The sequence below is a fragment of the Neopelma chrysocephalum genome, unplaced genomic scaffold (assembly GCF_003984885.1).
Source record: "Neopelma chrysocephalum unplaced genomic scaffold, ASM398488v2 Primary Assembly neopelma1_80, whole genome shotgun sequence".
Classification (NCBI taxonomy): domain Eukaryota; kingdom Metazoa; phylum Chordata; class Aves; order Passeriformes; family Pipridae; genus Neopelma; species Neopelma chrysocephalum.
Genome location: NW_020897741.1, coordinates 1,419,002 through 1,446,542, shown reverse-complemented (window position 1 = coordinate 1,446,542; position 27,541 = coordinate 1,419,002). Strand labels below are relative to the sequence as shown.

The 27,541-nt window shown below is 36.9% G+C and overlaps 1 protein-coding gene across 3 annotated transcripts in view; it reads right to left on the bottom strand.

Moving 5' to 3' along the window:
* ATAD2B (ATPase family, AAA domain containing 2B) overlaps positions 1-27,541 on the bottom strand; it is a 75,136-nt gene that overhangs the window by 14,041 nt on the left and 33,554 nt on the right. For 2 of the 3 annotated variants that reach the window (XM_027690060.1, XM_027690062.1), the window contains 9 exons: positions 22,671-22,982; positions 19,356-19,488; positions 17,604-17,790; positions 16,743-16,928; positions 15,971-16,106; positions 15,459-15,655; positions 12,779-12,938; positions 9,688-9,810; positions 5,463-5,600 (listed from right to left, as the gene is read on the bottom strand). In XM_027690060.1, the coding sequence (XP_027545861.1) occupies positions 5,463-5,600; positions 9,688-9,810; positions 12,779-12,938; positions 15,459-15,655; positions 15,971-16,106; positions 16,743-16,928; positions 17,604-17,790; positions 19,356-19,488; positions 22,671-22,982 (1,572 nt within the window). The remainder of the gene's footprint in view (positions 1-5,462; positions 5,601-9,687; positions 9,811-12,778; positions 12,939-15,458; positions 15,656-15,970; positions 16,107-16,742; positions 16,929-17,603; positions 17,791-19,355; positions 19,489-22,670; positions 22,983-27,541) is intronic. The other variant, XM_027690061.1, reaches the window with a different exon arrangement.

Below are 27,541 nucleotides of genomic sequence, written 5' to 3'. Positions count from 1 at the left end.
TGCTAAATGATTCACAAGTTATTAGGGGAGCAGAGATGGACAGAGAGCACTGGTATGATTTTCTTGGGAAACCAAGATAGAAATATAATTTACATGAAACCAGAGTTATTATGTTAGTAAAATACCTGACAAGACAGTCACATGGGAAAATTAAAGAGGAAAATGAAGTCAAAAGAAAAGAGACAATCAGATTAATGCCACCTGTGGAGATAATTTTTAGACTTTCCACCTCTATAGGTCTGCTCATTTTCCCACTGCTGATTACCTCTGTGCAACAGCAACTATTCCAGCTATACATATTCTTTGTACCTTCCGTTGGCTCTTAAGGACTAATGAACGACAGCTTCCTGCTTTAAGGGAGCCATGAACAAACAAGAAAGAATCATGGCTACTGGGTGGTTTCTCTATCAAGGAGACAAAATTGAAAAAACCCAACACAATACAAAGAAATCTGAAGAAATGGGTATTAACCACCAGAAAATCCACAACTTCTGCAGACAGAAACTTATCATCCAAATTTAAAGCAAACGTTGTTGCAGATTTAGAAAGAGAGGAAGGAAGGGATCTATCTCGTCTGAAAACTGCTTTTATTACCTCACTTGTGCATACCACTTAAAGGAAAAAAACCTGACTTCAGAAGAACTAATTAAAAAACCTTTTTACCATGTTTCTAAGAAAGGAGGTTATAATGCTTCAAGAAAACCTCCTTCTTAAGAAAGGCTGAGCCATCTTGCATTACTGAGTTATAAAGGAGATGAATAACAAGAGAATAATAAAAAGTCACTGATCAGGTAAATTTTAGAACCCATTTTGCCCTCTGTCAGAGAAAGGAGACATTCGATCAATTCAAGAGCCAGCTTTTTAACAGTGATGAAAGAATATTTCTTTGCCACTAGGTATCACTGAGTCTAAAAGTGATGGGATGCCAAAAAAGTAGATTTAGTAGAACTCCCACAAATTCATTAAACTGCCTTTTAAATAAGAAGAATTACAAAACCTATGGGTTTTTAAAGAACTGTTAACCAACTTGGAATCAGTTGAGTTGGTATTTCATCAAAATCAGACATTAAAAAAAAATATTTCTCAAATGTTTGCAAGTTCCTCTTAAAGCATCTGGTTGAAGCCAGCATCAGACACAAGAGATCAAACTACTCCCATCCAGAATGCCAACTCCTACACTACCCAGAACAAAATGATAAAGAAAGAAAGAGAGACAGTTCTCTCAGCCCTGAGAAAAGATGTCCTCAAATCCCAGAAAATCTTTTTTAATGATGTCTGTCAAGTTACAGTACTTGCCTCTATCTCAAGTGAGAAATAATCCAAGTCAAATCTGGAAAGCGGGAGGAGACGACAAAACAGTAGCAAGTGTAGGATGTGTGACAAAACAGCAGCTACTCAAAATTTAATGTTAGCATCTGGATGACTGTTAATATGCCAGTATCCAAATTCTGAATCAAAACTCAGAACTAAACCAAAAGACAGGAAATAGTTAGAATAATAAAAACCATTGGTCTGCCATGTCCTTTGATAAGGCATTGCTGCAGCCACAGGAATGCCTGAAGTACAGCAATCACTGACACCACTGTAACAGAGATGTCAGGGACACTAAACAGATGAAAATCAGACAATGACTGAGAATAAAATGGTTTCTGAGAAAGACTGTAAACAAAAGGCCTTTTCTTTCTAAAAATCTTTAAAAAAAATACTAGCAAAACAAAATCCTTTCCATGTTAAAGAAGAAACACATAAGTTTCACATGACAGCAAAGATCACCATTAAGGGGGAAAAAAACCCAAACCAAAAACCAACCAACCAAAAAAAAAGCCAACATAAAAACGCACACAAAATATTATTTATTTAGGAACTACATTTTCTGCAACAGTTTTTTAGATCCTTGCTTGATCTCCCTGCAGTTCTTTCTATAGAGATCACTAATCACTTAAATTATTGGGAAAAGTTAACAGTGTGTTTACTTCATATTTCATAAAATGACTTTTATATAAAACTTGTATTTTTAATACTTTGCGTAACACAAAGGATTTAAATTTTTTTTATTTGCTCCAAATGCCATTTTCACAGCTATGCTATTTATCATGTAGCATAAAAGACATCTTCTCTATGAAGAAAACATAAAATCTACAGTCTATCACTGCAATATATTATCATTAAATGCTGCAAAAAAAGATAAGAATGGAAAGCCGAATCATCCCCATAGAGTTTATTTATATGTAACACTGAAGGAAGCAACTGCAAGACAGTAAAACAGCATGCAACATGCCCCATCTACTGGCAAAATGGAGCAGCTGGATAAAGTTTTACTATACAGTATCTCAACAATTAAAGAGATGCTGATGCTCTCTGTGCTAGTATGTGTCTAAACCACTTACTTTAGCAGACACACCGAACTGTATATTGCTGGTAATTTCCTTTTCCACACAACGGCAAAACAGGACCCTTCTCATCAGTGCACAGTGACAAGAGGTAATGGGCACAGATCAAAATACAAGACATTCAAAATTAAGGAAAAGAAGTTATCGTGCGAGTTGCAAAGCAGTACAAGAGGTTCCCCAGGCATATCACAGAGCCTCCTTTATTGGAAATGTTCAAAATATAATTAGACAAAGTCTTGAGCAACCAGCTCTGAGGGGAGTTAGACCAGATGATCTTCAGAGGTTCCTTACAACCACAGCAATTTTGTGATTCTATGATCATAAAACTACTTATATCAGACTTTTCACCTATGTTCCGTTCTAAGTTCCCACCAGAACACTTGCGCTTTTCTCAAAATACACTGTTGATATGGAAATATTTTAAATTATCTGTGGCAGAACTTGCCCAAATAGATTTTCAGCAACTTCTAGTAATGCAATACATTTTAAACTCATCTATACTGTGATAAACAATCCACCACAGCTGTACCTTCAATGAGGGAAATGGAAGCTGCAGATGAAATCTAGCTCAGGAACATGTACCACCATGCCTTCAAACACAACAACTATTCTGTGCCACACTTCTGACAGCTCATCTTGGTCTAATCAAATAACAAAATATCTAAAATACATCAGAAAAATTATATGAATCACAAAATAACAGGTAACAAAAAAACTAAATAAACTTTTATACAAAATACATAACCTCAGAAAACAAACCAACATATAATAATCTAACTCTCTCTACTGAACAGTGCTTTAAATTTGGCAAGGCTGCTGCACTGTCTGCAAGTTCACTCTGTTTTTAGAGAAGATACTTGACAACAATTTCTTTTAGAGTTCTAAAGTTTTTCATCTGAATTAACCTTTTTGCAGCTATTCTCTAAAATACTGTAAAACAAAAGCTTCTAAAAAATAGTAACTTATCAGGAAAATAATGTTACGATTGGTGATTTTTTTCCTTAGGATTTCTATTACGGAAAAAAATTAATTCAAGTTCAAACAGCAGAAAAAATGAAAGATTTTCAGAATTATTAATTGAAAAGTACAGGTTTTATCCTGTGCAATTAAAATATTTGTTACTCTGCTTGTGCAATACATTATAATCTTCAAAAAAAAAAAAATCTTAGTTCTTGACCATAAAAAAAATTTCCACTATACCTCTAAAATCATGTCTGCTCAGAAATCCCTTCTCTAAACTTGTTTCTTCCATTTATACAATCACAATCCACAATATCATTTGCTGCTATTCGAGCTCCCAACAGTCTGCTCAGTTCTGCTCTCATCCTTCTCTAGCTCTGTCCTCCAAGCACCCTTTTAAGGCCGTTTCTCTTCCTAATTTCTAGTTGCTACTGAACTGACCAGACCAATCTTTAAGTGTGTCCATGTACTACTTGAATCCCTTCTGCAGATTTGTGATTGCTCACCAATTCCTGGTTCTCTCTCTTGATTACTAGATGCATCACATCCCTCCTGGACTAGTTACCTTTCCCAGACTCAGCCTTAAAAGGAAGATTTTCATTTGATCACAGTCCCAAACACCACTAAGCCTCAAATTTTCTTGCCTTCCAAGCTAAATCACCAAAATACTAACAGGATCAGTGCCTTAACAGTAACTTTTTTGTTTACAGAGACACTGGCAGTTTCCTACAGTGGATGGCTTGAGTTTTCAAACAACTGCCACTGCCTCCACAACAGGGAAGAAACAGGAGCTGCTCTGGATGCAAGTCATGAGCAACGGCTGCTCCCTCTCTTCCCAAGAGATGTCCAGCTTGGAGGTCTATAAACCCCACCATCTGCTGCACAGCTATGAAAGTGCTCTGTAGATCAGCCAGAGTGAGAATCTCCATCTTGGATTTCACAGAAAATTAAAAAAAAAAATTTGGGAATCCCTTCCCTCCACTTCTGTTTTTGCATGAGCTGCCAAATGAATAAAGAACAGCTTGGATCCACATCATCAATTTATTATATAACAATTTATTCAAGCCATAATTCTGTAGATTGACTTCAATTCCTTTAACGGAAGAAATTACAGCTTCAGGAAATAAAACCATACACCTCTAATTAATTAAACCATTTGACACCAACACTATCATTCATATGTAAACAATGTTCATCTCTGGGCAATTATCACTGTGCCTAGAAAAGGATTTCTCATCAAGGAAAAGCACCACTAAGGAGACACAAAGACCAATGAAAATTTGTCTACTTCAATCTATTAGTTTTCCTACTAAGCAATAATTGATAAGGCTACTAATAATATATTAATAATGGACTCCACATCTTCAGCACAAACATCATGCACAACTATCAGTATGTTCCTCATACTCACTTTCTCCTGAAGTCTTTATTTTCTTTATTAAGGAAACAGTTGTCAGGTATTTACCTGTTCTAATCAACTTACCTCTTGAAAGTAATTGGCAGTGCCTCTGATTATCTACAGTCACACCTCACAATCCTAGAGATTTTGATCATTTACTTGGATTAATCCAGCAGGCTGCAGTGAGCATATCTTAATATTCTCCAGTAATGCTTACTAACTATTGAAAACCATTGCAGATTTAACTATTTTCCTTTATGGCAATCTCCTTTCTAGCTTTTAGCATGATACTGAATGTACTGAAGTAGAAAGTGAGTATAGTGCATGTGAGAGAGTATTACGCAGTATGTAGGTATGTACCTGTCCATACACAGAGGTTAAAAGAACCTGAGCACTCATTAAACCAATAAAATTGATCTTCCAATTAGATCAGAGTTGTCTTAGACTGAAAAATAGTAGTTTACAAAGAAAAATGCAAAATACTCATATTGCATTCAAAAAACAGTTATTCTTTATGATAAAAACAGAAATTCTGCTTCTTTACAACTTCTCTTGGGCAGAGATTTCACATAGTCAGAAAAGGAGTATGTGTTCCACGTCTTTGTGTAAAATTACTTCTGAAAATAATCAGTAAGCAGTAGTAGAGACATATTTGAAAAGTTTGCCCTTGGAAGAACCTCTAATTTTGCACAATTATCACCCAAAGTACTCACATGCACATTTAGTCGCAGAGTTGGGCCACACTGCCATCGTAGGTTTTTGTTTGTTCCGAAATGCCTCTTCAACTCGAGCTTCTGTTTTCCGTACAGTGGAACCATGAGGATTTATCTGCTCTGCTGGTACTGATAAGCCTGCATGCAAAAGATAACCATACCTATTTAAATAAAGCAAACTGCATAAAACTACTGAATTTAAGAAAAAATTTGGAATACCATATTGCAATAGCAACACGTCAATTAATATTTAGCTGGACACCCAAAGCAAAGATTAGAATCAAGAATATTTGGTTTCTACTGTCAAAATATCTTACTGGTTACATGGTCTTAAAACTGACAGCTCTCACAGATTAGAAAACTGTGACTGTTTTTCACACTTGAATCCCCAAAGGTTGCACTCTTCTATCCATGTTTCCTCTACAAAGCAAACTCTCACTGACCGTTTTGATTTTTCCCGATTTTAAACAGATGATTTAAAATAAGTGGCAAGTCATAATGGCATTTTCTGCCACATCAAAAAGAGTATCTGAATAAGAACCTTGTATTGTCACTGTGATCTATGGACCCATTTCAGAATCAACAGCTCTTAGATTAAGAAAATGCAATTCTGCTTTCAACAAAAAGTATGGTTTGCTTTCTCTAAGGTGGTTCATCTCATTGCTTCCACTGTTTCATAGGGTTTTTAATTAAATTCTAAAAAGGCAAACTTTCATATTGGTTAAGCACATTTTAAAGAAACCAATGAATCTCTGAAGTTTCATATCTGTGAACCAGAATTTCCTATCCAATCCCTAAAATGGTCTTCAATATATCCTATCATGTCTCCAATAGAAACCAGAACCAAGTGATCAAGAGCTGACATCCATCAAAACTAATGGATGCAGAAATTAAAAGATTCACAAAGAAACTCTTACCTCACAGTCAGTAATTAGTGTAAATTTCTAGGTACCATTACAAATATTTTAAACTGCATAACATATTTCATTATTCAAAACATCCACCACTTCTACCTTTTTATCTGCTGGTCTCAACAAGAAATTGCAAATTTCAATAATCTAGGATATATAGTTCTTATTTTACCAACTTAAAACTTGCTATCCTTAGGTTCAGCCTCTTTCAACAAAAGCACCCCATTTCAGTCATACAGGAACAAGAAATTCCAGTTTAACTTCTAGATACTGATTTTATTGTACAGTTTATCTTTTTGTTACATTGCTGTACTTCTGAGACTGGTCACCAGTCACAGTACTAAGTAAAAATGGTATATCTGTCCAAAAAAAAAAACCCCAACAAAACCAGAAAAGTTGTACAAAAAGCAATGTAGAAAATACCTTCCATTTTACAACTGCGTAAGACTGTTAAATAACTTTCCAAAAGCACTGTGAAGAAAATAGATATGGAGCTTTTAGTCTTTTTCATCCCTTGCTCAAACTACTTTGAAACAGGGTACACGTCAAAGTCTAGACCAGCAGATGCACTGTGATTGTGCTGATCTGCTCTCTTGCTAAGTATATTCTGTAGAGCAAAACGGGATAAAGGCATCCATTACAATGACCAGTGCCAGGACTATGTTCCTGAAGTGCTGCCATCCTGATGATCTGCACCACCACAATCTTTGACACAACCTCTGATCCAGGAACAGGACAATCTCTCGTTGTTGCCTTGCAGCCTGAGGCTTCCTCAGACCTCAAGAACTTGATATATTTTCCTTCATTCCTAACCAGTTAATCTAACAGATTCTTCCATGCATTCCAAGTATTGCGTCCTTGCTAACCCAGTAAGTGATCTTAGCCCTCCACATTCTACAGCTGGACCAGCTGCAGAGCTCGTTTCTTCTTGAAACCACCACAATGTGGTCCAGAAGCACGAGCATCTTTGAACTGTCACTGTGACACTGTAACGACTTCCATACCTATGTACTGAATCCACTTTGAAACCTGTCCATTGCTGTCTGTGAGCTGTCGTCCTTCACAATCAACTGGCACTGCTTGTCACCTACCCGTATCTAAAGGTCCACTAACCAGCATCTCACACCAGAAGTACCTGCTTTTTCCATTGCACAATGCCATCAGCCTTAATTATGACTTAAGAACCTCTCTCCTTTCAATAGGGTTTTGACCCCAAAAATATATATATTACTTGGCCACTGCCGCAGAAAGAAGGGCAACATTCCAGTTAGTTCTTGCAAACTTGCAAGAAAGGACTACAGGCCATTGAGTCACGGTCTAACAAAGAGCTCTTACAAACATTTACTTTAACCTCGGAAGCAATAACCTTTAACAATCACAGGGACTCAGATAATTAACTGAGCACAGCTCCCAGCATGACACTATGGACAGAATTGTGAATATTCTTATACTTCTCATAGAAAAGTACAGAGGAGAAATGAAGGCATTATATTAGTTCTGTTTTACATACACAGTGAATCACAATTGGTTCACTTATCCACAATTCAAGACACACATTGGAGGCTTGCACAAAATTAGACAAAAACATGCATGACTGAATGGGAAAATAAAAGGAATTGTATCCATTTTAACCTGAAGAAGAAAAAGTCTACAGATACCTGCATAGTTCAAAGAAAATTATTAATAAAGCGTCTTCAATCTACTGACAGAAGTATTTTAAGAACCAGAAGTTACAAGTTGAGATCAGTCAATTCAACCTCGAAATCAAATAATGCAGGGGGTTTTTTTGCCAAAGCAGGAAACAACTTGCCAAGGTAAAGCTGGAATTATTGAAATCAATAATCCCTAACTCAGCATGAAATTTTGTTCTAATGTTATAGCTTAGTGATTTTCAACCTTTTTTCAACTTTCAGAACTTTAAAAATTTTCCATAGAGGCGGAATCTTTTATGTAAACATAGCACTGTTCCCACACTGGGAATATGTTTGGACTTTTGATTACTTTCTCTGGTCACTTTAGAAGCCATACACAGACTTGGAGGTCTATGGACTAGAAGTTGAAAATAACTGTGATAATTTTGTAGGGGTCTCTATTTCCTAATTCTGGGCTGTTATATTTTCAACCTCATGCTCCCTTCAATGTGGATGTAATAGTTGTTTCTTAATCAAAAAAAATCAATATACTATCACCAAAAATGCACTTCTGCACATACCAGGGTGAATTGAGAATCCAGTGGTTTAAATGTCATTCTCCATTATCATAATTATTATACTGCATTACATGGCACTTTCAGAACACAGCTCTGGTTTCACCACATCTTCAGTTGGTACAGCAGTCCTAACATTTATGTGTTCACCAGGTTCTACAGTACTATCTGTAACAGTAGGCAATGCAACCTTCTTTTGAAAAGGACAGTGTCTTATCAGACCAGCTCATACATTTGGAAAAAGTAGACAAGTTCCAAGCTCAGTCATCCTTTAATGTGCATCATCCAAATCTGACATGCATTCTATATTTCCTCTTAAATTTATTTTTTATATGGACATTTGTAAATTCTGTTTTCTATCCCATATATCTACAGCAGCTTTTCTTGTTGCCCTTGATGTCCCTTGGCCAGGTTTAATTCTATGAGGGCTTTAGCTTTCTTAACCTGATCCACGGCTGTCCAGACAGTTTCTCTGTATTCTTCCCAGGCTACCTTTCCCTGCTTCCATTCTCTGTAGGCCTCCCTTTTGTGTTTAAATTTGTCCAGGATCTCCTGTTCATCCATGCAGGCCTCCTGATGTGCTTGCCTAACTTCCTCTTTGTTGGGACATGTCACTCCTGATCTTGGAGGAGGCGATACTTGAATATTAATCAGCTTTCTTGGGTTCCCCTTCCCTCTAAGGCTTTATCTTACAGGACTCTACAAAGCAGATGCCAGAAGAAGCTGAAGTCTGCTCTCCTGAAGGCCAGGATAGTGATCCTTGCTCTGTACCCTCCTCACTGCCCTAAGGACCTCAAACCCCACCACCTCACGGCCACTGCAGACCCAGCTGCCTCTGAGCTTCATATTCCCCACCAGCCCCTCCTTGTTGATGAGAAGAAGGTCTGGCACAGCACCTTTCCTTGTTGGCTCCTCTGTCACTTGGAGAAGGAAGTTACCCTCAACACATTCCAGGAACCTCCTGGATAGTTTATGCCCTGCAGTGTTGTCTCTCCAGCACGTATTGGGGTGGATGAAGTCCCCCACAAGGGGGATGTGAGGCCACTCCTGTCTGTCTACAGGGGGCCTCCACAGGTTGTTGTGTTACGATAAATGAAGTTAAACATACCTCTTTTTCTTCTCGCTTCCTTGATTTCTTCACACATCTTATTAAATTCTGGGTCCAGTTCAGCAGCGATGATAGCATGAGCAGTGTCCTTCAAAGTACACGCTCTATGTCTAATTATTTTATCTAGAAAACAGGACAGCACATTTGTTTTATCACAATTTCGTAAATTCTTTTCCATTTCTATGTTGTTCTGTATTGTCTATTATCTGTGTTGTCTGATACAGACAGCAGTAACACAGTGTAACGGAGAGTGCAGAGAGTCCCAGACATAACAAGAGCCTTGTTCAGGAATTAATTTACTCACTAGGGTCTAGGAACATTCATTCAGTTATACTGCCTGCAAAATCACACTGGACATCATCTGCATCTGTAAGGTAGATCTGGTTTGCTTATGTTCCTCCCCTGTTGTTTTTTTTCTTTAACCCGAAATTATTGCCTAATTATTATTTAGCAATTGCTAGAAAGTTCAAAACTGTGCTAAAACAGATTACTTTATTCCTTATTTTAAATACATATTTCTCACTTTAATCCATTAAGAAAAAATGGCAAGAAACAAGCCTTGCGGGTGCCACATTTTCATGCCTATTTGAGGAACAGGACAAATTTCCCATGCTGGAAGCATAAATGCAACTCACAAAAAAACAGACTAGTTCCCATACCTTTGAAAGGCACAAAAGAAATTATTCCACTGTTGACATTTGAAAAGTAATTGTAACTTAATAAGTAAGCCCATATGTGGAGAAAATTGACATCTAGAATGTTGCTTTTCAATGAAACCTACAACAGTCATTGTTTGCCTTTAGTACAAACATATTTAATTTGTCAATTCATCCACATTGGATTACTTTTTCCAGCTGGTGGAGGTACTTCAAGAGCAAGCATCAACATTAACGTCTAAAACATGTTATACAACTATCAGATTTAATGTTTTAATAATCTTTAAAGATGACAATTAAGAATATCAGTGAGCATTTATTAAGCAAGGTTTGTAAGTCTAGAAACAGCAAATTTTACAGCTGGAAAAAAGCTGAGTGAAAAAGGCTACCCAGTATCCAGCTCAAAAGAGTTCAACATGTTTTCTGGAAAAAAATACCATGACAAAAATCTACTGGAAGTTAGAAGTTTTTACTCATGTATTTATGAACCAGTATGTTTTATTATTACAAAAAACATACTGTATTCTTTGCAGATGTAATTTTGAGATATTAGACTTCAAAATATAACTAGATAACAAAGGTTAAGATGCCCTTGCAAAGGAGGAAGAGAGGGGAGAGAAAAAAAAATAAAATTCAAATCAGGGTGTTTGAATGAACCACTACGTTCCTCTAATCCCATGATGCGCAAGACCTTCCTAGAGACAGTGCTTCAAAGAGGCAAATACTATTATGTCCAACATTCAGTGGTCAGCCTTTAAGAACATTTCCCAGTCAAACAATGGAGGGGAAAAAACCCTACCCATTTCACTATAGAACCGATCTGAAATTTTATAGCAAAGTACCAGCAAAAAAACCCAAAGAAGCCACTTTTGGATATCCATACTGCACATAAAACCAGTTAGCCTGGTACTCCCACTGCTTTGCCAGCTTAACGACAGGACGGAAGCAGGTACAGTATGATTCTTCTGCAAATTCAAGCATGAAGCAGAGGGAAGCATGTACGCCCTGCTCTAAAGAATGTGAACATTTATAGGTTAATATTCAGTTAATGTGTGCATCTGAATGCATGGAATGCTTCCTCAGAATAGCCATGGTGTGCTGTTTCAGCAGTGTGTTCACACAACAGCTCAAGAAATCCTGCATGCCAGAAGAGCAATGCATCATACTGTTGTTAACAGCAGAGGACAGAACTATATTTCATTACCTACAATCCAAAACTGAACCTAGATAGAGCCAAATCAATTTCTCCCAGCTCAGTTCTAACAGCAAGGAAAATCAAAATATCCCTAAACAGGTGCTCTTCAGACACACTCAGAATCCCAAGTGCCCATCAAGGGCTTTCATTAGTTCACATCAATCACACCTTAGAAGTCCTCAAAAGTGTGTTATCAAGAACACAGAAAACCTTTTGCTGTGTATTATCAATGGATTTTCTTAGTTGTAAAACAAAATGCATCATAAACTGAAGAAATAGTTGATCATCTATAGATATGAACCAGTACTGAGTTCAAAAGGCAATGCCAAACAAGTCTAAGTGTTTGACCAGACTGTACCGCATCTAGTCCACAGGAGACACTTGCAAATGCCTCAGAAAATCAAAAATTTGAGAAGAAAAATACAGAAAATGGTAAAACAACTTAACAAGATTTCATTAAAAACTTTTTAACACATTGGACTACATTTGTAGATGAACCCCGACCTCCAAGTATCTCATATGTTAAATACAACTACATTAAAAGAAGGGGTTTTGTTGATGTTGTTTTATTGACGACACTTGAAGCTGCCAGCTGAAAGGCTTTCTTTTGGCAATGTGTACTGTAAGGCAGCCCTAGCAAAGAGCACACAAGATGTTCTTTCCTTAGTTTGAAGCGTGAACAGCTTTTACATGCATTTCAGTCTACAAATTCCATTTTAATTGAAAGCATCCCATCACACTTTGTCAAGACAATACTGTCTAATCTCTCCTAATCAGCTGCAACTGACTTCCTTGCCTGGTGATTTATCCTGTTTTATTTCTATCCCCAAATACATAGACTTTAATTTCTGTGTATGAATTTCATGTTCTAAGCCAATATGGAAATACAGCAGGCCACTGCCAGATTGTGTGCAGGATTCTCTACAGAGCTCTCCAAATTACGGTGGGGTTTGTTGCATACACAAAGTCTATTCACTGAAAAGGAGCTATCAAATTTGAAACGGAACTACAAAACCTAATTTATTAGAAAACAACTCTGAATGCTGTAGTTCTCCTGCTCTTATAATGTCCCCCAGTGCACTACATGCCTCAGAATACTAAAACCACAGACTCTTAGGACTTGCTTATCCTAATTATCACATAGCATGCAGTTTCTTTAAATGCCTGAATAGCAACCAAATACAGGATTTAAATACCAAGCTTTCAGATTTAGATAGGCCAAAACAAAGCAGGTTCTTACCCCCAGGGTCTTTGTCTGGATTGTACTCCAATGCATTACTGCAGATCAGGTCAATGTCTGTTAGAAAATCCTTGGCTGTTAAATAGTTGTGTTTATCAATTTTGGTTATTACTGTTGATAGGTCCATTGGCTCTTTGATAACTTCAAGGTAATCTGAAACCTACAAATAAACAGCACACAGAAATGACACAGGACCATATGCATTCCATTTGAACACTGACAATTTCACATCTTTTATCCTTGGATTCATTCCACATGCATAGCTCTAAGACATTAACCAGACATTTCGATTTTTAAACAAATTTATGCTGAAAACAGAAGTTGTATCAGACTAAAAACAGAGGATTTCCAAAGCTACTTTTTCTTCAGTAAGTCACCAATTCATTTCTCAAAATTAATTTAAACAGTATTGTTGAGGCAACACATTTTAATGTAAATGTATTTTTTATTTTAGACTGATTTATTTATAGTTTTTTATAGTTTTATAACACTGTCTTGGACTGAAAGGGCAAAAACCATCACTCTAACTTGAAACACTAAGAAAAATTAGGGAAGCTCCAGTTTGTTCACCTTGTAGGTAAAGTTCTCAATTAACTGACCAGTCAAATTATCAGCTTTTAAATGTCTTCTATTAAATACTTTCTCCAATCACTCATTTAACAAAGAAAAGTCAGGTTTTACTGATTGCAGACATTAGATTGACTGTACAGAAGGACAGTGTAAAGAAAAAGCTTTGTGTCACAGTTTATGATGAGCTTAGATTGTAACTGGAGATTCAGCAACCACTAGGGTACACTAAAAAGTGTTTAACATAATTAATGGTACCATATGGGTCTCAAGCTTGATAGTCAAATGCATCAGCACAGCTGCTGTAACAAAGTTCACCAAAAAAAAAAACAACTATGAATTTGTTATTTACTTCAAGGAAAAAAACCCCTATATTTGAATGTTTCAGTGTGATTAATTAAAAACACTGGCAGTCTCTGAAACAGTACTGCATTTTTTCTTTTGAAAATCACCCACATAAGATGGGCACTGCCAAAGCCCTCAAGAGTTAAACAGATATTCAGATCAAGCCATAACGGCTCCGAAGAATTTATTTTTTAATATAGTGCCTGTAGATATATATTACAACATAAACCAACAATAACGCATTACTTCAGTGGACAGCAATCTGTCACCTAATTCCTTAAATATAGGCATTGAAATTTATTATGAAAAATTAAAACGGTAAAAATTCTCTTTTTGTCTCCCTACATGGAAACATGATGATAACTGGTTCAGGGATTGGAAAGCCAAGCCACTAACATCCTTTTCTTTTAGCATGAGAAAATCTTCACTGGAACCTGTAAACATTACTGCTGAATTAGCCAGAAAAATCCTTGACTTATCACACAGCAGCATTCTCTGCAATGCAAGCAGGAGTGGAACTAACTTCTCCTAAGGAAGTCAAGTAGACAGTCTGTTGTACAAAAGGAAAGGCTAGTCCTGTTCTTAAATGCATCAGGTGGGACGCAAAGGGTTACAGTTGATTTCTAGTGCTGTGATATATTAGCAGGGTTTCTGGCAAGGGTTTAAATAACAAATTCACATTTCGATTCTCTCCATCTACAAAACAAGGACACTTATTGGTTCTTTCTTTATGTGCTCGTATTCATGTAAATTTATACTACAAATTCTCTGGGGAAAGAAAGTACCTCTACTACACGCAGAGGAGTTTCCTACAATAATGGACCTCCCAAACAGTTCCGTAAGAAAAATCAAACCAAGTTACTGCTCCGACCAGGTTCACACCATAAGTTGCCATGTTAAACAGCTCTTGCCAGTCTTTCAAAAGCAGTCAGCTACCAAACACTATGGAAAGGTCAAGTTAAGAGAGGACTGCATGGGCCCATAAGAGATACCTGTTCCACCCTGCAAGGAATTTACACTCCAAATCTGCTTTTTACAGTGCTGCATTTCTAATGTCCCATATTATCTTAATGTCTTCCAAAAGAGAAGTTTCTCTCTTTAGAAGCAATTAAGGAATATTTTTTTCAGTTAGCAAGCCTGTGCAAAGCTTGCAGTGGGCCAGCATCTGATCTCAAAGTCAGACAAACACAATCCTATTCATACAGCAGCACCTGAAAATAGATTTGCAGATCGAACTGTCTCATCAGTTAGGTGCGCACACTCCATAATCGACCAGTTAATGCCTTATAATGTGCTACCAGCTGTGATTAATGGCAGCCACAAGCATTACTGCTGAAATTATTCAACAATACTATTAATGCTGAATACATTACAGAACACAGATCACTTTCCCAATATTATCATGTCTATGATTACAATGCTGTAAAAGCTTTTATTAAAGAATTATATCTACGGTCTCAAATATTTCAGAAGCACTGGTAGGGATAGGAAAGTTGGCATTTTAAAATGCTGGTTTCAGTTATAAAACTGAGAGGAAAGCACAAAGGTTTTCAATAGGTCACTGGCAATAGAACGTACTCCAAATCCTTGCATCACGATGATGAGGCTGTGACTATCTCACCAGCTAAAAAAAAATCAACACTCTCGCCTGGAAAGATCATGGATCAAACATCTATTTTTCTTACTAACTTAACCATTCCCTTTTTTTAATTTATATTCTTTTTCTAATAGCTTCAACTTCATTGTTTGCACATTACTGAAACAAGACCTCTTCAATATCCACCGGTTTGCTGAAGATGTTAAAGCGCTTGTCTGTGGCCAGCCTCTTGGTAACGTCCCTGAGAAACAACCGCAGCTCTCGCAACGTGTTCTCTTCCTGGTCCTCCATCCGCTGTTTCTCTGCCTCTGACAGCTCCCGGGCAGGACATGGCAGTGCAAGAGGAAGAACTTCCAGAGCACGAAGAGCTAGGGAAAAAAACCAAGAAGTCAGACAAAAGAAATATTAACAACACAGTGGCTCTTGGGATTATGCCACTTCAAATTCCACCATATATTTCATCTACCTCATGGATCTAACTATAATAATAAATAATAATAATAACCCCACAGCTCTCCATCTTCCAAAACTGTTAACTCTAACTCTAATGAAATTTATTCTGGGCACTGATTAATACTGCCACATGTTAATTACACTGTCAATTACCCACACCTTTTTAAAAAGGAAAGTAACACAAAACATTCAGATCACATTATAATTGGTTTTACTGTAACTTAGTTTACCAGCCTGTTTCCTTCTTGGTGGGGGCATTGCTGCCTCATCAAGAATTAAGCCTTTGAAAAATCTCAATCTGTCTTCTTCACTTGGTCTTTGAATATAAAAAACCTCTTCATACTGGATTCTGAAAATACATTTCACCTAGGGAAAAAAAAAATCGGAAAATTGAGTCCCCACTCAGAAATATATGATCAATGACCATATTAAAACACTAGTGACAAACTTTCCAAAATCAGCTACAGGATAGAAGACAGTAAACTCTACCTAAAGCGGTGTTTACAGTAAAGGTAAAACAATACTTGTCATTCTCACTGAATAGTAACTAAACTTGCAGTATCCCACAATCCTAACAATGGCCACCTCTGCAGTGAAAGGCAGAGAAAGGGCAGGAGAAAAAAAAAAGAGTCACAGAAAATGCTGAGGAAAAAAAAGGAACTTCCCTCCCTCATCCTGAGCCTCAGAAGACGTAAAGCTAAAGGTCAGGTCTTTAGATTAATCTGCATTTAATAATAATGCAGTAATTTACCAAAATAAACAGCTGACAAAATTAACAATTTTGTCTTCTCAGCAGAGTAACATGGAGCTTATGAAAAATCAGTAATATGGACATACATCCCTTGTTAAGGAAAAGTGCAAACATTCAATTAATACTACATTTTCAGTTTGACATATTTTAAATTAAGTTAGAAAACCATTACAAAACAAAGTGATTTTACATGACCAAAACATTCTGAAGAGCACAGAACTCCCTAACAACACCTCCTTCCTCAAACTTACCTCTTCAGGCAATTCACTAAACATGGACTCAGAGGTAGACAGTAGAAATATAGGGGAGAAAGATGGTATATCTTGCAGCAGAGTTAGGAAAGTAGCTCTCACAGTTTCACTGACAGCTTCCCACCAATCACCAATATGAGGCATGTAAACTATACTTGGTACTGTTCTTCGAGCTTCACGAAAGATCTAATTAAAAGAAACAGTGATATTTAAACTAAGGAAATAATTGTTAGTATCAATTGTGAGTAACAAAATTTTTATGGATTAGGAAATGACTCATGTTTGTGGTATTTTATAGACAAATGTTCCAGCAGAATAAAATTATCTAATGCTAAAGACTTTCTAAACAAGCGTTTGTGACTCTTGGCTGTAGCATTCAATTATCTTACGTCAATGTGCCAGGGAGCACAGAGCAACTACTTGTCATATATGTTTTAAAAACTTGCTATTAACTGAACAATCAAGATGAAGATTCAACTGTTTTGAAATCCATGCAAAATCCACTGCCAACTGTTTTGAAGCCTAAAACATTTAAAACTAAGCAAGTGAATCTAGAACCACAGCATACCAATTCATATACAAGTGAAAACAACGATATCAGGCACCAAATACCAAGACTAAGATTACTTGGTATTAGGTATGTGATGAGGGGGGCAGGTTAAAAATGTAATTACTCTCACTAGTCACTAGAGAGATCTCCATCACCCTCTAGAGACCTCTTTATTTTAAACATGAAAACAGAAGGAGTCTATGAAAATCTGGATTTTAGGTTACATTCCAGCTGGCTGCCTTTACATTGGTGCAACTAATCTTTTCCAGAGTTACATAATTGACTCATTACAAGAGAATCTGAAATGTCACCTGTGCACATGACTCTTCAGGTGTTTTGGCACTGACTGAATAAAGAGCTGGCAGGTCTAGCCTGTGTACAGAGAATTTTTCCAGAGTGTGCAATAGTGCTGGAGCAAGGTGCGAAGTCTGACCCGAACCTCTTTCTCCAGAGAGCAGTAATCTTGGTCTGTAAGAGGTTGGCTGGTGATAAGCTGACCTGCAATAGAATAACAATTACAGAAGTCAATTAACACACTAATGTTATCAGTGGATGGATATATATAATAAGATTATTTTAGAGTCTAGAAGACTTTCAGTAATGGGTAATAGCTTCCTAAAATAGCCTAAAAAGATTCAACTAACTCAGCTATCCCACAACACTACTTCAGGTCCCAATAACTCAAGTTTTGTCTTACCTTTGGTTTCACAACCATTTAATTCAAACTCATCTGTGCAAAGTTATGCATAATATTAAATTCATGACAATTTTCATTGTAACTAATTTATTTAAAACTAATTCCTTGATCATATTAAAAGACTTAATGGACTTACAGTAAAGACAGCAATTTAATCATGTCTAGTTCAGTCCTAACTACTAAAGTATCTCTTCAGTAGCCTCAGGAATCCCAGGTCAATCCTTTCATCCCTTAAGTGCTGCCCAAGACTTTCAAGAAGCACTGAACATTTCAACAGTTTGTTTATTTAAGAAAGAGGATTTGAAGTAGGATTGAATAAAATCACTATTCATCTTGTATTCTAGCATATTCATACATTTCTATTCAGTAGATTTCCAGACAGAGAGAAAGACTGTAAAGGAAAAACTCCAAAGGTAAACTTTTTGCTTGTTTTTTTTTGTTGTTGTTGTTGAGAAGAAATTCTCAGCAGTCCATACAAGGGGTTTTGGGATTTTTTTGTTCTATTCTTTTGGGGGATTTTGCCCTGTTTTGGGGATAAATGAGACATGAAGAGAGTATTAACTTCTTCCATTAAAAGTCTTTTCCACTGATAGAAAACTGATTATAAAACAAGAAAGTTTTTTATTAATTTGTGTTTTCTCTCATCAAGGCATTTTTATCTGCACATCAGTCAGCTCGGGCAGTGAAACAAGACTGGCTGGTATTACTTCATGTTAAACATTTTGGAGCAACGATGAACACTGCTGACCTTCAGCTTTTCAGTTCTGGTGGTGGAGGTTACATACACAGATAACAATTAAAAATGCCCAGAAAATATACTCTTCCAGATTCTCTTATTTAGACACATATCCACACAAATACATATTGGTTCCGTTTTGGCTTCCTCCTTCACAACCTCACAACAAAAGCTTAAATTTGGCATTAAAATACTTGACTATGTACCTCCAATTATTTGAACTTAAATCCTTATTTTTAAGCTCCATAAATTCTGATCTGGCATTACTATTTAGCACAAAAATTTTAGCAGTTTTCCACAAGATGGCTCTACTAAACAGTACCACTAATGAACAGTTTTTCTACCTTCAATTTATTCATTCACCAAACTCCCTGCAGAAACCATCAAATAAAGTAGTCTAAAACTATTCTTAATATAAAACAAAGAAATGTTAATTATTGTTAATTACTGCAGGACATGGCCTTTCCTAAGAACATTCCCATATCTGGAACTCTTGACCCTGCACTTACATGTCTCCGTCACAGAACACCACTGCCACCCCAAAACAAAAGAATGTCTTCCTTAGATGAAACCATGAAATTCCTACATCAGGAGAGCTATCTGGTTATATGCATTTAGAGGGACACTCACATTGTAAAATGAAGGTAGGGTTTATGTATAGCAGCTGATGACTGTTTCTTTGGTGATCCTGAGTGACAGCTCGTCTCAAAAATTGATGAAGCATTCTCATCTTCACTATCATCTAATATTAGACTTGGTACATCTGTTCCAAGAGATGTATTAATTAGAACTTTATCACTTTTAAGTACATGTACAACAAACAACAAAAGACATTACAATTTTTTGTCAATTATAATAAATCTTCAAATGTAGAAGAAATTAGTTAAAACTGTCTAAATATCAGAATTCAGAATAATAAGTACTTATTACTTCAAAAACCAAAACAAATTAAATACTGTAGAAGTCTAATAATGATTACAATTTATTTTTTTAAGCCGCCAAGTTGAACAACTCAAATACAAAAAAGTTTAACTTGTTATGAAATGCTTCCTTTGGTTTTATTTCACAGCTGGAGGTTTTTTCAAGGATAGAGTCATAAAATTTGTAATTCCTCAGACTACGGAGAATTTTTTACTTATTTATTTGTTCTAAGTGTCCAAATTCTCACAGGTACACTTCTTCCAAAATTATTCTCAGCATGACTACCTAGACAATGTATGTTTATGAAGAATTGTTTTCCACCCTCTGATAATCTGATAAAATTACTTTTATCAAAATCAGTTCGATGCATTCCATGTTCATTTACTATATCTTTACCTATTTTAATTCCTTTGCTAATACAGTGAAACACAGAGATACAAGTGTTCCTCTCAAAAATACAATCCACTGCATGATTTCTGGATTTACACAAAGCCATGGCACAGGTCATGCTACACAGATCAAACCATCACCACGGGACAACGGAATCACCTTCAAGGCAGCATTAAGTGTTGGGTAAAGATGCCACCTAAGGACAGTGCATCTAGCCACAGGATCCCAGGAAAAAATGTTAAGAGGCAACAAAGGTTCCCTTAGTTGGCTGTGTGATGTAAGAAACTGGATTCAGAGTAGGCTGGGTAGGAAAAATATTCTGCTGGCATGGGATGAGGATGTGCCACAATCCTTGTGAAGGCGTGATACAGTCACACACCTGACAATTATTTCTCAGGGAGCAAAGATGAAAAAGGCTTGCAGACCCCAACCAGTGGCCAAAAGCTAGTCCATAGGATGAAAACACAGCATAGAAGCTACTGGACGTTTAGCTACAGCTACAGACAGAGACCTTCAAATCACCTAGACACAGGCCTCCTAACTCTGGGCTCACTACAGCCCCTAAATGCACAGAATTTCCAGTATACCAGATGCAGGCCATAGGGTAAAGTCCTATGCTCATGTACCGGACACAGCTTTTGCTTCCTAAAATACATAATTGTTTTAAAAGGCAGCCCATCTTTTACTCTCAAGCATCAAGGCTCTGTGACATCCTTTCATTGAGTATCTGACACACTGAACTACGAGAAACGGCAATTATTAGTGTAATGCACAAAACTAGATGTGCAGATTGTAAGCACACCAGGAAGCATCTCCTATATACGTGCTTTGAATCCAAGAAAATTTGAAGCCCTAGTGTATAATCTACATTTACATTTAATCACTGTACCTGAAAGTGGATTTTTCTGATTTTAACAAAGATTAAACTTATTATTCAATATTTTCTTGGAGTTAAGGAAGTAAGAAGAAAAACTAAGGTAAAAGAAAATGTTAAAAGAAACCTTAGTTCACGTATCTTCAAAACTGAATATCTAAAAATACTTATAAGTATCCATAGCAGCACATTATCTAGTAAAACTACTATTTAAATCAATTAATGTTTCCAAACTCACTTTGTTAGCAGTAATGAGCAGCAATAAACAGGAATATACAGAATGTAACCAAAGAAGATACTCTGAACTAGAACTTTACAACAAAGAGGGGGACACCAATTCTTCAACCATAATGACAGTCTCTAAACTGGGTGTTACCAAGAGGTTAACAGTATTACAGAGAGACTTAAGCATCTTAAACAACTTTGGTTATGAGAGCCTAATAGGATCTAACTGCAACTGCAAGCCAGCTCATTTCCCCTTACCCACCACCAGGGCTCCCAGGGCCCATCTCTGGCCAACTCCAACTCTTGTTAAAACCTCCAGCTATCCCACAGTCAGCAGAAAACTGACCTGACAAATACATCATTTTTGGATGAGTTTTCTGGCTAAAATGGTTTAACAAAGGAACCTGAGGTACTAAAGTGGAAAGGATAGAGCAAAAATCCACATCTGGGCTGCAGGAACTGCAGCAGCCAGCACAAGGATCAGCTTAAGCTGCCTGGACTATAGAATGAAAATGTGCTCTGGAACAGGAATGGAAAGAAAGTCACAGCTGTTACACATTTGCTTAATAAATGAGCTATTTGCAAGTTAATCACACATAACTCCAACTATCATTTACAGAGTTGGGGTGGTGAGGTGAGGGTGATCCCAGGTAAGAACAGTAGAAAACAGTGTGTCAGAATAAGTAGATACCAAACACAAGGTACCTTGTTCAACATTTAACTTCCAAGAAATGACCAGGGTTACTATTAGAGTATGTCTCGAGAAAAACTGGGTAAAAAAACCCAGAACATATTGACTCACTGCCAATCAAAACAGTCAGTTGCATTCCTTCTTATCCCCTGCTTCCTCAGTGCACTCACATTGCCCCCATTGCAGCAGGGTTCTGGCATTCACTGACCCCTTGGCGAATGATTTTACTGACTAATTTGGCAAAAAAGCTAACTTGACAAAACAGCAAATAGTTCTCCACTAACTAAGGCAACAGAATCAACTCAGAGGACCAGGAGTGCACCAGACCAGAGGCAAGAGAAGCCTCAGGACTTTCTCCTTCACCAGCAGATAACCATTGCACAGGCTAAGGTATCTTGGCTAAACACAGACTCACCTGCTGAGCTGTGAGCTCCCAAAAGCTTCTGCACCATCAGCAAACAAAGGACTGGGGGCCGACACTCAGGACAGCGCCAATTTCAGGTCCTAATACACTGACCAAAATGATCTATTTTTCTTATTTTCTGGCCTCTGATTATGCTCCATTATTTCTTTTATTTAAATTGTAAATTACTTATGAGTTCTCCTTTTCTTTGGATGGCCCTCACACCTCTGGGACCTTGGTCTATAAAAGTCAGTTTATGAGATTCCACAACAACTTGGAATCAGCAAAAATAACTAGGAAACATCCAAGTAAACTGTATTTATGTCCTAAAAACACTGATGCAAATACACATCAGATTTAAGGCTAGTAGGAGAAGAAAGCCAGCTGAAATATTTCCAAATTGAAACAGCACTTGCAAGAAAAGCCAAACCACACACATACCTTCACTTTTGTCACCCTGGCTAAATTCAGCATGGGGGAACACTTTGTGTAAAACCTCAAGAAGTTTAATGAAGGTCCGTTCCAAGAGTGGTCTGATCACAGGAGACAGTGCATGTCCTGAAGATGTCACGGCACGTTGGGAAGCAGGCACAATATTCTGCATTGCATGATAAAAATCCTGCGCACTGAGAACTACTGAGGAAACATCCAGCTGTAGCTTCTGACTGCTCATGTAAATCTGGGGGTAGCGTCGTCTCAGGGCAATCAAGGCAGCCTCAGTGCAAAGTGCTTTTATGTCAGCTCCACAGTACCCTAGTGCACACAAAAACAAAAATATCTTCCATTAAAAACAGCAATGCTGCGCTACATGTGTCTCAAACACGGCTCAGGCTAAAAAACAATCAGTAATACTTAATTGTCAAGGTCCATAAAGCATCTGCCAAAAGGTATCAGGTCATAATCTGGTGACAGTGTTGTGTACCAGGAAGTTAGACAAGTATATTAAATATACAAGAAATGAATTCCACATTGAGGTTAAAATGACCTACATTTTCACTATATCATATGATACATAGTGTATTTTCAGTCCTGGGTTATAGGTCTATCATTGCTCTTTTCTTTAATATTGTCTAAAGCATGTGTGGAATTTTAACAGGCTAGTCCCTCTCCTCTTTTTTTACTTTAATATCTCTACATGAATATGTTCTTTAATAGCAAAGTAATTTTGTTACACTGAACATCACCGACTTTAAACTTTTACAGTCTGAGAAAATGAGCAGTATAAAGAAAACTTTCACGAACAGAATATGGAAGAAATGAAATCTCTTGTTAAAAAAGCATACTCTGGACTATCGGAAAAATGTTAACTTCTACTATCAAGAAAAATATTTCAGACTTTTTAGAGTTTCATAATTTTACTAATATAACCAAAAGTAGACATTAAAATGCATTAGAATTTTAATTTAGCCTTTCTTCATAATTATCTACAGGTGGCTACCTATAATTGCTTAATCATCATTGCTGAAAAACACAGATTTGATAATTATGAAATACTGAGAGACTTAATACCTCTGTGTCTTCTGCAGTACTAATTGTTTGGGGGTTTTCCCCAGAGCTAGAAATTAGCTTTCAAATTTTCCATCTCTCTCAGCAAGACACATTAATATGCTCCTGTATTTTGAGGCACCATAGCTCTATCTTTCAAAATCTGTAAAACAATATTCCAGTAAGAAAACTCTTTTAGAGAATTAGAGTCACTATAGGAAAACGTGTTGCACTGAGGTACTGCCATATAAAAGTTAATGGGTTTGTAACAAAGTGTTTATAGAAGCTAATTAATCAATTCTTTAGTTAAAACTATTCTCAATCAACTTGGTTTTTTACCAGACTTCCTCCTCCCCACCAGGTCTTACACCTGCTGCACTTTTTCTTCTCTATTTTCTTCTTAAGCTGAAGGAGGACAGGTTTAGATGGGATATTAGGAAGAAATTCTTTAATTATAAGGCACTTGAGCCTGTCACCCAGAGAAGTTCCTGAGGGTTGGATGGGGCTGGGAGTAACCTGGTCTAGTGGGAGGTGTCCCTGCCCACGGCAGGCAGTTGGAATTAGATGATCTTTAAGGTCCCTTCCAAACCATTCTGTGATACTATGATTGATCTTTTGGCAGTACTAAGTCACAAAACTGGAGCCTGTCTTGCTTCTCTCTTTTTAGCCTCTCATGTTCTTTCAGTGCTGCTGGCATATCTATTTTTACAAGACCCATACACCAATAAGGAACAAAGCTGATTCCATACACAGTGTAGAAAAATAAAAAAGGAAGCAATTAATACAGAAGACAGACACTCTTCCATGTCCATCTCTCAGATATATAAACTTGGAGGATAATAACAAAAGATAACAACCCTTCAGCTATAAAGATGATTTAAATTAGATGAGACTTCAAATTGCACCTCTTTCTCATATAAGCCTGAAAGTAATTTTTATAAAAAGAAAAAAGAAAAATCCAGATGGAAGATCACCATAAATATCAGATGACTTCTGAAATTTTTAAACCAAGCTTTGTAATTTTATAAAAAGGTTAGTAGCTATAATTGTCTAAATTTGATGAGCCCACACTGTGACTTATCTAAAATGTATGTAGCAATACACTTCCCCACGTTACCTTGAAATAAATACACATGACATTTGAAGCATGTTCAGATATATCCACTAATTAATCAACAGACAACTAAATATTTCCAGCACTAATATTTCCAGACAACTAATATTTCCAGGTTATGTTGTGAGGGCTTTTTTAACTAAGCCACATCATGACATGAAAACTATGCAGGCACACTCCAACCATGTGAAACTATTAGACAGTAGCTACAGGTGCATCAGAGAAATCAAAATCACAGTTTTTCCTATAAATTCTGCTTTGTTCTTTAAGTATCAGGTATCACAATCCTATTTAAATTGGCCCTATTCTCATTCAACGAGCACATTGAAATAAACAAAACACGACAGGGTGGGGGGAGAGCACTAAATTGAAGCTTAAATCAAAGGTATGCTGGAGATATACAGCACCCTGAACACCTGTCACCTTAAAAACTAGTTTAGTATCTTCGTGACAAAAGATTCAGCAGCTCAGTTGCTATATCCTTTCCAAGTTTTCTATTAATAAATGCTGTAATATCACTTTCTAAGTCATTTTAATCACCGCTTGTACATCTCCAAAGAATTGCAAAATTAGGAAATAATAGCCTGTAGCCTATTTTTAAAATTACATTCTCAGGTGATCAGATACACAATTAGTCTCCATTTCTACTTTTCATTTCTCAGGAGCAATTACATTTGAAGACTAATAATTGGTGTCTCTTTTTGAGGGGCTCTCTTGTGCATACTGTACATCCATTTCAGTGACAAAAAATCTGCAAAAATCCTGTACCTTGTGAAACATTAAAGAGCTTTTTATTCCTAAGAAGCAAATGTACACTGATCAAGATGAAGAAAAGCATGAGTGAAGTACTGTCAAAGCAAAATTAAATGTATCATGCCATCAGTAAATATCCTGAATTTATTTTTACCCAAATTGACACTATAATATAAACCCAGGGTTCAGTGATTTGCTTCCATTTTTGAAGCATCTCACAGAAGATGTTCAATTTGTCAGGCAAAACGTACTGTCACACCTTAACTTAGAACAAAACAAGGATTCCTGTCAAGTAGCCAACAGAACAGCAAACAAGTGGATTCCCATGCAGATTCCCAAACAATGCACTTTGATCACTGTCATTTTCAAGCCATACTCTTTCACCTCTGCTGCGCGGAAATTATGTCCTCTTTAAATTTCTTCTAATACCCACCCTAAAAACCTACAACAAATTGCTACTGAAGTGGGTGAAACGTTTAGAGAAACAACTTCGACCACTTCTTCCAATGTATGTCATTCAACTTCCTACAACTCCTAAAATGGACTGCAGAGAAAGAGTTAGCAAACAACTCAGCATGACAGAGATGAAAAATAACTATTACATTTTTTTTTAAAAATTGTGAAAAACATGAACACTAATACCAAAATTTCCCCCTCCATCATTACATCAGGATGGGAAAGAAAAATCTAACAAGATATCATTTTGCCACAAAATGCACCTGCAATAATAAGCACAGAATGGAGTATTTTGAGTGTGATAGTTTGCTTCTCTACAATTTTACTTAATATTATTTAAATAACCCTTACTACATTGTAAAAGGATTCATCTGCAGGATGACAGATGGAGGAATTCACACTTTTTGGTTGCTAATGTTTTGTTTCCTACAAGACTGAGTTCATAGGTAACAGTCTCTCTACCTACAGAAAGTTACCATTCAGAAGAGAATAAGCACAAGAGAGAAGAAAGGATTTACAAAGCTTGGGGTATCTGGGACCCATCTCCAGCAAGGAGAAAAAACATAGTAATTACTTGTGTTTATTGAAGATACTAATAAGACACAAGTGTGTAGTCTTCTGAGCAATGCTGTGCTCTCCCTAAGCTGCTTCACTTCATCTCACACACATCACAGTCATGAGCCCATTCAGCAAAGTGAAGTCTTTAATTCTCATATACACAGAAATCTTCTAAAAAGGTATGTAATCCATAACACCTAGGACAAAAATCAGCCCTCAGGAAATAACCTATTTTTTGTGAGTCCTGAGGCTTTTCCCTTTCAATTTCTTTCTAATTACACCCCCGGATCTTAAAAAGTTCGGAGTTGCACATACACCTGTTTCCCCAAAGTCATTCCCTTCAGGAGTATTTCAGCAGTTTTCTTCCTTAGAATCCAAAAGCTTAGAGTTAACTGTTGCCAAGTCTGCTGAAGTGGAGAGAGGAACCAACCATGCTGTGTGAAAAGCCTGGCCAGTCTGAGCAGCTTTTAGTTGGGAGAGTGGAGGGGTGTTGTTTTTTTGGGAGGAAAGTTGTTTTTGAAGAAAAGCAGCACATGAGAGGAAACAGCAGACTGGTATATACACTGTATGTGTGCCAATGAGTCTGAATTGTAATGGCCACAAAGAATCTGGGAAGTCTGTTTAAATCATCGGTTGCTGCAGATTTCACTTATAGAAACGATGAGGCAATCTCAAGGTGAAGAAGATAAACCAGTCTTACTTGCTGTTTTGAAAAGTCCTTGTAATAGTCAAAAGGTTTTAAACTTGGATGTATGGAAACACTTAAATTCCAAGATACAGAATGGAGACAACCAAGTATACAGTAGTTGGAGAGCAGGAAAGCCAAGGAAAACAGAAAAGGGTATTTCTTTTTGTTAGCTAACTTTTCCACAGAACCAACAGGCTTTATGGAGCACAAAGAATGTCTTCCGATCAAACCTACAAATGGTTTTCCCTGTTGTCTGAA